Here is a 14,546-nt window from a genome sequence, read left to right as displayed (position 1 = left end):
GCTCGAACCATTATTTTTCAGAAAATTAACACGAAAATTCATGATTTTCGTCCGAACCTCGACGACGCGATACTGAGCGAGAGACGACGAGCGATGGCTCGTTGGAAAGCTCGTAAGTTTTCCTAAAATATATTCTCGAATGAGCGCAATCGGCGCACGCGTCGCGACGCTAGACGCGCGCAAACACGAAAATTAACATTTTTCATACTTTTTACCGAAATCCCTTGTACTAGTTACACAAACATCCACCCGTCTCTATCTGTCTACGCCTCGCCGACGGTGAAATCGTAATCCGTCGGGAGCACGACGAAATCCCCCGGATTCGGCGCCACGTCTTCTAATTTTAATCCACCAAAGCTCTCACGATGGAGTTCGACCACGGTCAGGCCATCAAAGAAGGCGAACATGCGCTTGACCTGATGGAACTTTCCTTCGGTGAGTCGAAGTCGTGCCTCGCGCTCACCCGTGATCTCGCACATCGCCGGTTTACACGATTTCTCTTCCCCGCTCAAAGTCAGCTCTCCGCTCGCGAATACCTCCACGCACGCTCGTGGAATCGGCCCATCCGTCCGCACTCTGTACCACTTCCCGACGTCTTTTTTCGGCGACGTCAACGCGTGATTCAGCGCCCCATCATCCGTTAACAGCAACAATCCACTCGTGTCCTTATCCAACCTCCCAATCGTCTCTATCGACGGTTTCCGTCGTCGCCACCGTTCCGGTAAGAGCTCGTACACGTTCGCTCCCTCTCTCTCGTCGTGCGAGCACACCGTCCCGCGCGGTTTATGCATCGCCACGAGCACCCCATCCGGATGATCCAACGCCTCCCCGTCGACGCGCAACGTCGACGCGCGCGCCTTCGCGTCCACCCCCCGCACGCGCGTCCCGTCGACGACGATCTCGTGCCGCGACGCGAACGCTCGAGCGGTGGACCTCGTGCAGTACCCCAGTCTGCTCAACAACGCGTCGACGCGCTCGACGCGCTCGACGCGCTCGTCCCGCGCGCACGCGATCGCTCGACGTCCGCGCGCGCGTTCGCGCCCGGACGTCCACGCGCGCGCCCGTGGCGTCGGCCCTAACGCGCGCGCGGACATCGCGTCGCGCACTGCGGTCGCCCGCATTCAGCGACGCCCCGTGCGCGCGCGCGTCCTCGCGGGCTCGACGCGACGCCGAGGACGCGGACGTGGACGGTGCGCGTCGCGTCGTCGCGCGCGAGGACGTCGCGTCGTCGGGCGCGCGCGTGAGCGGTCGACATGGGGGTGACTGGGTACACGAGATGGCTTCAGGAAGAATTCGGCGGCGCCTTCGTGAAACACAGCTCGAGGGTGCCGAGACGGTACGATCACGTGTACATCGACGTGAATAATCTCTTGCACGTCGCCGCGCATCACTCGAACAGCGAGTCGAGCTTTTTCAAAAAGCTCTTCACGCTGCTGGACAATAGGCTGAACAAGACGAACCCGAGACACGGGGTGACGTTAGCGCTTGATGGACCGGCACCGATGGCGAAGACGATCACGCAGCGAAAACGAAGGATTCGATTGAGCGCGGGGGCGGCGACGCCGCTGAGCGAGGAGGCGAGTAAGATGTTGAAGATTGGAATAACGCCGGGGAGCGTCTTGGCGCTAAAAATCGACCGCGCGTTGGAGTATTACGTGGCGCGACGAATGCTCAGGAGAGATAGGAACGGGGCACCGGTTGATAAGGTTTTGTATGAAATCTCGAGCATGCGCGTCGCGGGAGAGGGGGAGATTAAACTGGTGAAGAGCATTCAGCAACGCATGGCGAACCCGAGGTTTCAGGGACACTCGCATTGCATCGTCACCGAGGATTCCGACGCACTCTTACTCGCGATGATTCTGTTCGGGCAGGGTAAGGGACGAGGACGAAAACGATACGCATCGAACGAACGGTTTGAGGTGTACGTGATGGGTGGTAACGAGTGGGTGTTCATCGCGCGGAAGTTTGACCGCCTCTTGCTCAACGCGCTCCCGAGAGGGGCGTCGCTCGACAGCGCGAGGCGCGATTTTGTCGGGCTGTCGGCGATGATGGGGAACGACTATATCCCAAGCTCCAAGCTCGGGGCGAAGACGGCGTGGAAGACGTATCTAGAGATGCGAGAGACGTATCTGTTTCGCGACGACCCGCTGTTCCCGATGCCCGAGAGCGTGGATGAGCTCAATAGACAGTTCAGCAAGAATACGAGAGCGCATCCGGAACAAGCGAAGGGATTGGCATCCGCGGTGAACTGGGTGTTTTTACGTCATCTCGCAAGGCGAGTGATCGCGACGCAGAGGCATGATAGCAACAGGCGTGATAACGATGGCAAGGGAGCGCAAGAGAGGCATCGCAAGCGAGCGTACGAGTATATGTGGGGGGTAGAATGGATGCTCAACATGTACTTCAACGGTGAGTGCGAAGATTTTAGTTTTCACTTCACCGGGCAAGGACCGACGAGCACGTACGACTTTTTGTCCGTACCGGATGAGTATGACGTGTCGTGCGATCCGCTCGTCAATCTTAAGCGCGCTGAAGCGAGCTTTTACAACTCGCGTCCGGTGACGCCGCTCGCGTACTCCCTCGCGGTCATACCTCGAGGCGGTCGCAAGCAAATTTCGAATAATATTCGTCGGCTCGTCGACCCTAAGTCACCGATTCGAGAGATGTTTGCCATGGACTACTGTTCAGAGTGCATTCGGTATCGCATGCATGTGGCTCCAATGGAGAACGCGCTGTCGAACACTTTGGCGTCGAAAGATCCGGGATTCAGCGAAGTCGTGCCTTCGAACGCGCAGTTCTCACGATTTTCGCGCTTCACGGACGACGAGGGCTACATCATCGATCCAGAGACGGGCGAGTACATGTCCATGGATGAGGTGCGGAAGAGGGTGAAGGAACTCAGTCGAGCGCACTTACAGCACCTACACTCGGCACCGCAGCACGCGAACGAAGATCCAATTTGCCTTCCCACGGTCGAGGCCGCCGTAGCGAGACTTAGCGCGGATAACGTGCTCACGGAGGAAGAGGAAGAGCTTCGCACGCTGGCGACCTCGGTGCTCTTTTGGCGTCACACAATGTTTGATCCCAAGGATGTCGATGCTCGCGACTTTGCCGACGAGGAAGAGCTTTCGACTTGGTACAAAAAGATCGTCCCCAACGGCTACCCGAGTCTCCAAAAAGAGCAAACGACGGAGATTCGTAAGTTTGACGGCGACATCGACGACGTTGTTCGTCGATGGGGCGTCGACAACGAACATTTCAAGGAGATGGACGACGCGAACGCGTCCATCGCGGCGTCACGGAACAGCCAATCGAGTAACGGTCGAAACGACACGAATGCGCGCGCCCGACACCAACGGGACGACCAATCCACATCGGCGACGACGGACGCCGTCTCGAGCGACGTGGTTCGCCCGTCGTCTCGCCGCCCGAACGGCACCAACGGCGCGAGAACAGACACAAAGCGAGGCACCGAACGCCGTCTCCGCGCGGTTCGAGTCCAAACGCATCGCTCGACGTTCGCGCGCGCGTTCTAACCGGACCGATAATGTTTGTACATTGTATAGCTCACTTTTGCACGTCAAACCAACCCCGCGGCGCCACGAAGCGTCACACATCGACGATCGCGCCCGCGGACGAGAGCGCGGACGAGAGCGCGGACGAGAGCGCCGATCGCCCGTCGCCATGCCCGCGCGCGCGCCCGAGCGGGGCGACGACGACGACGACGACGACGTTTTCGCCGCGCCACCGCCGAAACGTCCGACGATGGATGCATCCTTCTTCGACGCCGATCGCGCCGGTACGAGCGCGGCGATCGCGGACGCGGACGCGGACGCGAACGTGAACGATCCGTCGTCCGAACTGGACGCCAAGCGCGTGCGTCAGTTGGTGTTGGCGTTCGAGCGGGCGTACGCGGAGAATGTGAAACAGCGGGCGAAGCACGCGGACGAACCGGCGAGGTTCGCGGAGAGTGAGATCGAGCTGGATTGCGAGATCAAAGCCCTGGGGCAGCTCGCGAGCGCGCCGGAGTTGTACGCGGAGCTCGTGCGATTGAACGTGATGGAATCGGTGGTGGGGATATTGGGACACGAGAACGAGGACGTCGTCGCGGATACGTTGGAGGTGTTGCGAGAGCTCACGGACGGAGACGCGGTGGAGAGTGATGAAGAGGGAGGAAAGGCGCTGGCGGATGCTATTAAACGCGCGGGAGGGTACGCGGCGCTGTACGCGGCGCTTGTGAGGTTTGAGGACAAGCGCGGGGATACGCGGGCGACGACGAGCGAGGCGTCCGCGGCGGTGTCTTCGGCGCTAGGAATCGTGGAGAACTTAGGAGAGATCGTGGGAACAACCGTGGACGAAGACAGCGGAGAATCGTGCAACGAAGCTTTCGAGGGATTGTGCGATGAGACAGATCTTTTGGGATGGCTATTGAAGCGAGTTGAGAAGAAGCGTGTCGTGGACGAAAACAAGCTCGCCGCGTCGGAAATTTTAGCCATCGTCTTGCAGAGCAGCGCGCGTTGTCGCAAGAAGTGTCTCGATATGAACGGCTTAGACGCACTGCTACAAGCCGTGTCAGCGTACAAAAAACGCGAGCCCGAGGATGACGGCGAGAAGGAGCTCGTCGAGAACTTATTCGATGCCGTGTGCGCGGTCGTCATGACGCCCGAGACCAAGGATGAGTTCCTCGATCTCGAGGGAATAGAGCTCATGTTAATGATCTTGCGCGGAAGTTCCAGTGGAGACAAGAAGGCGACGCCATTTGCGGCGATACCCGCTCTGAAGTGTCTGGACTACGTGACTAGTGGAAACAAGCGCGCGTGCGAGCGTTTTGTCGACGCCGGTGGATTGAAGAGCTTGTTCCCCGCCTTCATGGGTCGAAACGTAAAGACGCTGCGCAAAACGTTCGGAAACGAGGCCGTTCTCGAGCAGCAAACGCGCTCGAGCAGCTTACTGTGTTCCATGTTTAAAAATCTCGCGGATACCGAGCGTCGCGACCGACTGTGCGCCAAGTTTGTCGAGGATGATCACGCCAAGTGCGACCGTCTCATCGAGCTCTGGGTTGAATTCGCGAAGCGCGTGAGCGCCGAGCAAAGCCGCCTGGAAAACGACGACGAAGATCTCGGGATCGAGCTCACCGAGGAGGAAGAGTACCTACAAAAACTCGACGCTGGGTTGGCCACGCTCGAACATCTGACGTTAATACTCGCCAATCTCTGGGCCACCGGTCACGCGCCGATCTTGCGCAGGCTCTACGCCAACGCGTCGCAAAACTCAATCACCCTCGGTGATCTTCGCGATATCATCCGCGAGTACGCGCATCACGTCGGTGATTCCGGTGGCGAGGACAAACGCGCCGAGCAAGTTCGAGCCGCGCTCGCCTCGCTTCCGTACGCCCCCGGCGAGCGCGACGATTGAGCGTCGCGCGTGAAAAGTGTATCCACCGCGTCTGTGACAAAAAAATCTCCACACCACGCATACTGTTCGCCCACACACACGACGGAGACGCGATCCGCCGCACCCGCGCGCCGCGTCGCACTTCCCGCCCCGTCCCGTCGCGATGCACGCGTCGTTGAGCTTCAAGGCGTCCGTCGCGAACGCCGTCGTCGCGCGCGCGACGACGGCACCACGGGTCGACCGCGCGTCGACCGCGGTGCGCGTGCGTGCTCGAAACGATGCGATTGTTGACGGTTCGCGCTCGGGACGCGGTGCACGAATGATTGGCGCGATCGCGGCCGAAATCTCCTCGGAGAGGCGCCGCGGGCGAGGACGATGGACCGCGCGTCGTCGGTTCGAGGTCGAACGACCGGGTCGGGCGATCTGGGCGACCGTGCGGGTGGGAGGAGGGCGCGGAGGCGGACGGCGCGGCGGGCGACGGAGGAGATAACGTTTCGGCGACGCGGCGGGAGACTGACGGGAAGACGATGCGACGTGCGATTCGTAGGCGGGTAAGACGATCGACACGAACAATCGTCGGGAAATGATGAAGAAGAACCAAGAGTTGGCGGCGAAGAAGGCGGCCGATGCGAAGAAGAAGGCGGCGGCGCTGGCGGAGAAGAACAAGGCGGCGGCGGCTCGCGCCGCCGAGGCGAAGAAGGCGGCGCTCGCGAAGGCCGAAGCCAAGCGCAAGGAGATGCAGAAGAAGACGGCGAACTTGAACAAGACGGTCGGAGGTTCCTCTAAGTTTGCGCGTTCGTACTCCAAGCCGGTCAACATGAAGGATCCGCTCGAAGGCAAGACCTTCGGTGGCTTCCTCAGCGGTCTCTTCGGCAAGAAGTAAGCGCTCGTCGTTCGAGACATCAAGATTCACTCGCGATGACGAGGATCGCGAGTTCAAGTTTTACTTTCAACGATTGCCGAAGGTACGTCAACGCTCTGCGCGGCGCGTCGTGGTATAATTAATTAATTCGAGCTCATTTTCATTTCTACCTATATTTTTCGCGCCGAATCGCGCGAAGCACGCGACGAACGACCGCTTCTGGCGCCTCTAAGTGCACGGCGTGTCCGCTATCCGGAACGATAAGCACGCTCACTGCGTCTTCCGCGAGCGCGGAGGTCTCTGCCACGGCGTCTCGCATCTTGAAGGACATCGCCTTGAATTTCTCATCCTTTTCGCCGACTATGAGGGTGAGTTTGCCCGCGAACCGTCCGAGACCTGACCACTGTTCGCCTTGACGACCGGGCGACGCGGCTGAGAGGCACGTCGCAAGTATCTCCGCATCTGCACCGCGAGTCGATCCTCGACGTGCGGAGAGACCTTCGACGCCGCCGAGTCGAGGGTGCTCGATGAGCGAAGTAAACAAACTCTGTTTGTACCAAACCTCTGCGAATTCGCGCACGCCCGCACCCTTGCGAAGAGCGCTCGCCAGTGCGTCATCTCGAGCAGCGCGCGCGCGTCGCGCTTCGTCGCCACGGACGCCCGGCGATCCACCTATGGAAACGATCGTCTTCACTAGATGCTCGTCCAGAGCGAGCGCGACACGAGCACCCATGCTGTACCCGACGACGTGCGTCGATTCCGGCGCACATCCAATTTGAGACAGCACCATCGCCACAACGTCACGCATTTCTTCGATGCTCAGGCAATCGCTCATGGATTTATTGGGGTTCGGAGATATTGTTGTCTCTCCGTGAGCGGGTAAATCAATGGCGACAACGCGAGCGTCGCCCGACGCCGCAAGACCTCGGGCAACGACGTCCCAATCAGTGCTCGAACCCATGAAACCATGCAAAAGCACGATGGTTTGTTTCACGTCACTGCGTTGACTATCGACGACATGAACGCCGAAACAACCATTCGGGGTCTCCACGCGAACCGTCGTGGGTTCGCCCCAAGCGCGCGTCGAGTTAGTAAAGTCCGACATGAACTCCGTCGCTTTCGACAACGCAGCGTCCACTGCGGTGAACTCAATCGTGACACCATTCGATCGTTTCACTACTGGCGCTGAGTTTGGAGACATGACATCGCCGTTGAACCACGTCGCGGTTCCCAAGCCATGCGCGCTCGGTTGATTGTCCAACTCGAGAATGAGTGGCTTGGGGGATTCCGATGCGCCGGAGCGCTCCGTATTGTCGTTTTGTGTTGACGTATCTTTCGCGGCGCAAATTTCGCGCTCAAGTGCGTCTTCAAGGAAACCGGCGAGATGAGCGCACGTATTTAAGCCAATATTACTCTCGAAAGCACTCGAGATAACAGGACGCACTCCTCGCGACATGGCAGCTCTCGCCAGAGTTGTAGTCGCCTCGAGGCCACCGACGACAGACGGCTTCAGAACAATGGCGGCGACTCCGGTCGATTGGTCTGCGATTTGAGCCACGGTCGCGCTCGCGTCGGTAAAGTTCGCAGATGAACGCACGATTTCATCGATAGTCTCATCTAACGCCACGGGGATGCTCGTGGTGAAGTGAAACGTAGCGATGTCTCTCGCGTCGCGAGTGGGCTCTTCAACGTACTGCAAGTTGACGCCGAGATCAACGACGCGTGCGCCAAAGTGGAGCGCATCATTCAGATCCCATCCTTTGTTGGCGTCTGCGCGCAAGACCACGCTCGGTCCGATTTCCGCTCGAATCGCTGCGAGGCGCTCGGCATCGGCGTTCGCGCCCTCTTTCCCAACTCCTCGAGCCACCTTGACTTTCAAGCACGTGAATCCAGCGTCCACGAGATCTCGTGCCTCTCTTCGCGCAGCATCTATATCCGTAGCGGCGTCAACGAGCCCGTTGACGAAAACACCACTGGTGTCGGCATTACCAGTCATGATGTGCGCGAGAGGCTCGCCCACGCTCGCGGCCAGCGCATTCGCGACGGCGGCTTCGACGGCGAATCGTACGGAAGGGAATAACTCGCCGTTCGGCGTTCGAATACCGACACGACTCTCCAACCACGACGTGAACGCACCATTCAGCAGACTGATGTTCGTAGGCACGTCGATGTTGTCGAGAAGAGAAGCAACAACCGCAAGCTGCGCTCTGCTCTCTTGAAGAGTCTCGCGATGGAGTCCGGGTAGAGGTGAGCATTCGCCGAAGCCAACGCTTCCATCACTCAGAGTAACCTTCAGTATCATGCCTTCGCGTTGCATTGAAGCACTTACCGTCGTCGTTGGCTTGTTCAGAGGAATGGAAAAGGAAGCAATCTCCACTCCTCGTACGATTTTTGCCGTCGACTCGGCGGAGAGTCTCAGCGCACGTCGCGCGGCATGAGCGCATCGACGCTGAACCATCTTGTGCTGGACCAAGTTTCTCGCTCGTGATGTCGTCACTTCGATAACATTGTGCTGATTCTCGGTCCACGATGTACGGAGAGCTCTTCGAAGCTCTTCGATAGTTCTGGGATGCGAGTACGTCACGCGATGGGCCTCGCACAGACCCCGTCTCGAAACGTCCGGTGGCGTCGCGAACAAGCGATTGAACGAAGAATCATCGACTTGTGCGGCGACTGGTAAGAATGAGAATATGCCACCGCCACCGTTATTGACGACAACGACCGTCACAGGTGGTTGCCCCGGTCGTTCGCGAAGGAACAGCAAACCGTTGGAATCGTGTTGGAAGGACACGTCTCCGATGATCAGCGTGACTGGATGTCCGAGACCGGCGGCGTAACCGGCGGCGGTCGATATGACGCCGTCGATCCCGCTAGCACCTCTGTTTGCGCTCACAGGAACTCCAAGGGAGGTGCCATCCGACTTTTCGAAGCCTTCAGCGTATCGTTTGATACCCGCAAATGTGTCAATGTCGCGAATGGGCATCGAATTTCCGAGGAACAAACCCATAGAGTCCGGCAAGCCCTCGCTGATCGCGACAGCGACCGCCATCTCGGAGACTCCTTCATTGATTGTTATATCATCGAGTGCGACGGCAGCTTCGCGAGCGACTGCCTCACCGATGGAGACGGCTCGATCAGCGAAGGCGACGCATGCCGCCTTGCGCTCGCTCATCGCGTATCCGCTCTCGTCGTTCAGAGCACGCTCCAAGAGTTCCGACGCGTGACCAATAGACGATTCGACTCTGACAGAGACGCAGTGCGCTGGGTCATGTCGGTTCGGCGTTGGCTCTATGATGATCCATTCGGCACCGTGGTCGATCGCGCTCGTCTCGAGGAACTGATTCAACCGTTTGGACGTCAAGCGAGTGCCAACTTGCACGATGACATCGGGTCGAAGCACTTCGTGCGTACTCGGCTCCACGAGAACGTAGTCAATCATCGGAATCATTCGCACCGATGCGTTCTCACACGCGCCAACGCGCATTCCGCTCGTGGCGTCGGCAGCGACGGCCCATCCCAACGTCTCCGCCATCGCTGTGGCGGCAATGGCATCTGCGGCTGTCGTGCCGCCTCCGACGACGAATAAACCTCGCTTTGCCCGAGAGATGCGCGACAAGGCTGATTGCCACGCACTTCCATCCTGAGGGGCGCTGATCGAGGCGTTGCCGATCGTGAATTGCGTTGAAGACGCCTCCCAGTTCTCCAATCCTTTGAGCGCCGTCACGGAGTCCCACTCCACGCGCTGCGGCCCCAAAGGCTCGCGGAACGCGCAATTCAGGTGCACTGGCCCGGAATCAACGCCCCTCAGATGCCTCAGTGCGGTGGATGCCATTGTTGCGCACGCACGCGCGGGCGAACCGTCACCCGGCGGCGCCAAATCCGCATTGAATCGAGTGTAAGATCCGAATATTTTCACCTGATCGATTGTTTGGTTCGCACCGGTGTTACGCAGCTCGTACGGACGATCGGCGGTGAGCAACAGCAAGGGCGTCGAACTCTCGGATGCTTCCACCACCGATGGTAAAAGGTTCGCCACGGCGGTACCGCTGCTACAAATCACCGCCGCAGGCTGTCCGGAACCCTTTGCGTATCCGAGCGCGTAAAAGCCTAGCGATCGTTCGTCGATACAAACAACCACATTCGCGCCAACGTGCTTCTCCGCCGCGAGCGCAAGAGGAGTCGAACGACTCCCCGGTGCAACGCAAAAGGTCGTAATACCTCCTCGTACAAGCTCACCGACGAGAATGGTCGCCCACGCGGCGTTCGGGTTGGGTAGACTCGCGAGCCGCGGCGCCGGCGCCAGTAACGATTCCAGTGGTTTCGTCTTCAAATTCAGCTCGGACCATTCGGCTTGAGCGTTAGCGGAGCCAACGACACCGACACCTGCATACAGCGATACCTCGTCGCCGCTCGGATGCACCAGTGCGGAGCGAATCGCTACGGCAAATTCCGCGTCTTCCGCGCCGATCCAGCCCAAGGGTCCCGAGTACAAGCCTCTGTCGAAGGATTCCACCGCTCGAAGAGTGCGAAGCGCCGCGGGACGCGGATAACCGCACACGGCGGGCGTTGGATGCAACGCGCAGATCAAATCGGCCTCATTCTTCCCTCCAGCCAGAGGTGCGGATAAGCGTGAGTACAAGTGCTGAACCGTGACGTTTCGTAGGATGCCTTTCTCCAGCTCAACGTCGATGCCATCGTTTCCACCCTCCGCGACTTCCCCGAGAGCACGACGAACTTCTTCTCTTACGATCGCGAACTCTTCGTGTTCTTTTGGCGACAAAAGCATGTCGTAAGCGAGCGCTGCGTCTTCACCGTCGTCAGAGCCTCGCGCGCGCGTGCCTGCCACGGCTTCGCTGGAAGCTCTTCCTCCTTGACTCAGAAACAAACGTTCAGGGGTCGATCCTAAGAACGTCTCTCCGTTTGGATGCCTCAAAACGAACTGATACGCGTCGGGGTCGCGGGCTTGAAGCCTAGAAATCAAGTCAAATGTGTTCACCGGCGCGCTGAGCGCGAGCTTGCTACGGCGAGCCAAGACGACTTTACGCAGCGGTTCCATGGATTTTCCTCCGAGAAGCATGGCGTCCACCATGCCGTCTGAATTCACGTTTTCATCCGAGAGACTTCTCGCCATCGTCATCGCCTCGAACTGGTCGAGAACCGCGCTTGGCGCTTCTAAGCCCACCGCGCGCCCGAGCGACTCCAATGCGGACCGCACGTTTGGTGAATCCGCTTCATCAAAGCTACTTCCCAAGTCCACCCACGCCTCACCCTTTTCGCGATTCGAGCTCGAACTCGCCTTGGATGCTCGAATACGATCGATGACGGAGGACACGTCCTTGGACCACCCGTTCTCATCAGGCACCAGAGTCCTGTCTGTTACGTGCGCCGCTCCGGGCGGAAGTGTCTCGTTCGAGCTCAGGTTCACGCTCATCGAGCGCTTGAGCATCTCACACGCGTCATCCAACGCTTGAACGAACGACTTCGCCGAGGGACCGCAGTTCTCGTCGCCCTTCGCGTCCCACGCGACGCACACCGAGAGCGTGGCGCACTTGACGCCCTCCACCACCTCGAGCACGGGTAAGAAGAAGAAGTGCGTCCCGAACGACGCCCACTCTGCCTCAGGTGTGCGTCCGGGGTCGAATCGTCCCGCTCCGTACACGCGTGCGCCGGCACGTCCGCTCTGATGACCGCTAAGAAACCTCCGCATGGATGCTATGCGCCGCTGAAACGAAGACTCGTCCTCCTCTCCCGCGTCCGTCCACGTCGCGCACGCCCCTAAACCCGCGCGCGCGCCTCTATCAGAACTCAACATCCCGTCATGCCTGCTCGCGCGTCCGTCGTCCTCGACCGATCCATCGCGTGTCCTTCCGCTCGCTTTTCCGCCGCCGCTCGCCGTGCGCGCCCTGGGCGACCAATAAAACGCCGGCGCACCCTCTCCAGCGCGTCCGCTCGCCTCTCGCACCCAATCTAAACACGCATCCCCTCTCGGAACGTCGATCACGAACCGCACGCACCCGCTCTCGTTCCTCGACTCACCGCTCCGCTCGACGTCGCGTCTGGACTCGCGCGTCGCCCGCGCGAGGCGCCGCCAACCCTCCTTCGCGCTCACCGCCCGACCTAAATCGCGCGTCACCCGGCACTCCGCGGGCTCGACCGCGTTCGACGCGCGGTTTACCGCCTGCGCGTCGTCCTCGTTCGAGGTGACGACGTTTCGAGAGGTTGATTCGCGCTGCGACGGAGTCCTATCCGCGACGCTCTCGTCGCTCACCGAGCGCGGTGTGCGCCCGCGATGACGCTTTGCGCGCGTTCGATGCGCGTTCGATGACGCGATCGCCCCGTGTGCGAGGTCTGGGCGAAACGCGACGCGCATCACGGGCGTGGAGCGCGACGACGTGTGCGGACGCGGCGCGGGGCGGGGCGGAGACGTCGACGCGACGACGAATTGGATCAAAGTGGCGACGGCGGGAGAGCGGACGGAGAAGCGTCGATGAGTCGAACGTGATGAATTGAAATACTACAACATGTCGATCGGGATCGGGTCATCGGTGGGATCACGAAACTCGTCACCACTTGTTATGTCTGCCGCCGCCTCTGCCTCTGCCGCCGCCTCTGCCGCCTCTGCCGCCGCCTCGGCCTCTGCCGCCGCCTCGGCCGCCGGAGTAGCCGCGGCCGCCGCCGCCACCCTTGCGTTGCATCGCCTGGAGCGCCAGAGGAACGGTTTGACCCGCACCCTGGAGGATTTCGATGAGCTCATTCGCAGCGCCGCGGTTGTCCTTGGTGAAAAACGTGAAAGCCTTTCCATCCTTACCCGCGCGACCGGTTCGGCCGATTCTGTGCACGTAGTCCTCGACCTGAAGTGGAAAATCGTACACGATGACCGCGGCGACGCCCGGGATGTCCAAGCCGCGAGCGGCGACGTCGGTTGCGACGAGAATGTTCCCGCGACCGCGTCGGAAATTGTCGAGCACCATCTCGCGCTCGTACTGATCCTTGTCGCCGTGAATCGACCCCGCGGATGAGAACCCGACTTGTTTCAGTCGGCGATCTAAGAAATCGCATCGACGTTTCGTGCCGGCGAACATGATGCACGTCTCGTTCTTACCGAGCTCCTTCTTCAGGATGGCGACGCATCGATCAAACTTTTCCTCCTCCTCCACCACCTCCACGGTTTGCGTGATGGACTTGTTCGCCGTGAGCTTGTCCCCACCAGAACCGATTTGGATGTGAATCGGCTTGGTCGTGAACGCATCGGCGATCTTTTGCACGCCCTTCGGCCACGTCGCGGTGAACATCACCGTCTGTCGCGCCGACGGACACAGCTTAAAAATCTTCTTAATCTGCGGCTCGAAACCCATGTCTAACATGCGATCAGCTTCGTCCAATACCACGTACGCCGCCTTCACGGCGCTCACGGGGGCGGTGAATCCGGGAGGGGGCTCTAAGAAATCGTTCAAGCGCCCCGGGGTGGCGACGACGACATCCGCGCCAGAGCGCAGCGCTCGAAGCTGGTCGCCCTTGGCGGCGCCTCCGTAGAGCACCGCCGAACGACATCCCGCCGCCGGACAAAACTTGGCGCACTCGTCGTGAATCTGAATCGCCAACTCTCGCGTCGGCGCGAGAACGATCACGCTCGGCGTCACCGCTCCCGGTCTCCATCGCCCGTCGACGAGTTGCATCTCCGGCGCCTTTTGCGTCCCCTCGGCGACGATTTTCGCCAACGCCGGGAGTAAGAACCCGCACGTCTTCCCCGAACCCGTCTTCGCGATCGCCACCACATCTTTCCCTTTCAACAAAATCGGCCACGCCTCGGCCTGAATCGGCGTCGGCGCGTCGTATCCTTGCGCCTTTAACGCCTTTCGCAGCGCCGCCGGAAACTTTGCGTCGTCAAACGTCACGTACGGCTCCAAATCCCTCGTCCGCTCGCACGCGTTCTTGATCGATATCTGATGCTCCTTACGAAAGTCTTCCTTGGACGCCACGCGCTTGAGCGTGGGCGTGGGCGGCGCCTCGATCGACGGCGACGCGTCGCGCTCGACGTCTCGCCGCCGCTCCTCCGCATCTTTCTTCGCTCGCTTCGCCGCCTTTCGTCGCGCGCGCGCCTCCGGGGTCTCGTCCGCGCGCGCGCGTTTCTTCGCCGCATCGCTCGGCATCGCACGCGCCTCGCGCTCGTCGCGCGTCGACGTGCGCGGGCGCGCGCGGGGGCGTCGCGGCGCGCGCGCGTGGCGGCGGCGGCGCGGTTACGTATTACAACGGATATATCTCCATCAAACGACGACCACGACGCACACGC

At 60.3% G+C, this 14,546-nt stretch overlaps 6 protein-coding genes across 6 annotated transcripts; 3 read left to right on the top strand and 3 right to left on the bottom strand.

The window, feature by feature from the left end:
* Positions 1–263: 263 nt before the first annotated feature.
* OT_ostta17g02200 (Pseudouridine synthase, RsuA/RluB/E/F, conserved site) lies at positions 264–1,094 on the bottom strand (the record flags this gene model as incomplete). The annotated part of the gene is made up of 1 exon (XM_003083960.2): positions 264–1,094. One exon carries the CDS (start codon positions 1,092–1,094, stop codon positions 264–266), a length of 831 nt encoding a protein of 276 aa, XP_003084008.2.
* Positions 1,095–1,253: 159 nt separating this feature from the next.
* Positions 1,254–3,536, top strand: OT_ostta17g02190 (Putative 5-3 exonuclease; the record flags this gene model as incomplete). The annotated part of the gene is made up of 1 exon (XM_003083959.2): positions 1,254–3,536. One exon carries the CDS (start codon positions 1,254–1,256, stop codon positions 3,534–3,536), a length of 2,283 nt encoding a protein of 760 aa, XP_003084007.2.
* Positions 3,537–3,684: 148 nt separating this feature from the next.
* Positions 3,685–5,415, top strand: OT_ostta17g02185 (Armadillo-type fold; the record flags this gene model as incomplete). The annotated part of the gene is made up of 1 exon (XM_003083958.2): positions 3,685–5,415. The coding sequence occupies one exon, from the start codon at positions 3,685–3,687 to the stop codon at positions 5,413–5,415; it is 1,731 nt and encodes a 576-aa protein (XP_003084006.2).
* A 142-nt stretch (positions 5,416–5,557) lies between these two features.
* Positions 5,558–6,277, top strand: OT_ostta17g02180 (unnamed product; the record flags this gene model as incomplete). Its single annotated transcript, XM_022984769.1, has 2 exons — positions 5,558–5,656; positions 5,942–6,277. 2 exons carry the CDS (start codon positions 5,558–5,560, stop codon positions 6,275–6,277), a joined length of 435 nt encoding a protein of 144 aa, XP_022840498.1.
* Positions 6,278–6,422: 145 nt separating this feature from the next.
* Positions 6,423–12,626, bottom strand: OT_ostta17g02170 (Mandelate racemase/muconate lactonizing enzyme,C-terminal; the record flags this gene model as incomplete). Its single annotated transcript, XM_022984764.1, has 1 exon — positions 6,423–12,626. One exon carries the CDS (start codon positions 12,624–12,626, stop codon positions 6,423–6,425), a length of 6,204 nt encoding a protein of 2,067 aa, XP_022840497.1.
* Positions 12,627–12,819: 193 nt separating this feature from the next.
* OT_ostta17g02160 (Helicase, C-terminal) lies at positions 12,820–14,406 on the bottom strand (the record flags this gene model as incomplete). The annotated part of the gene is made up of 1 exon (XM_022984760.1): positions 12,820–14,406. The coding sequence occupies one exon, from the start codon at positions 14,404–14,406 to the stop codon at positions 12,820–12,822; it is 1,587 nt and encodes a 528-aa protein (XP_022840496.1).
* Positions 14,407–14,546: the final 140 nt, after the last annotated feature.

Source organism: Ostreococcus tauri, assembly GCF_000214015.3.
Source record: "Ostreococcus tauri WGS project CAID00000000 data, contig chromosome 17, whole genome shotgun sequence".
NCBI lineage: Eukaryota > Viridiplantae > Chlorophyta > Mamiellophyceae > Mamiellales > Bathycoccaceae > Ostreococcus > Ostreococcus tauri.
This window is presented reverse-complemented; position numbering and strand designations above follow the sequence as displayed.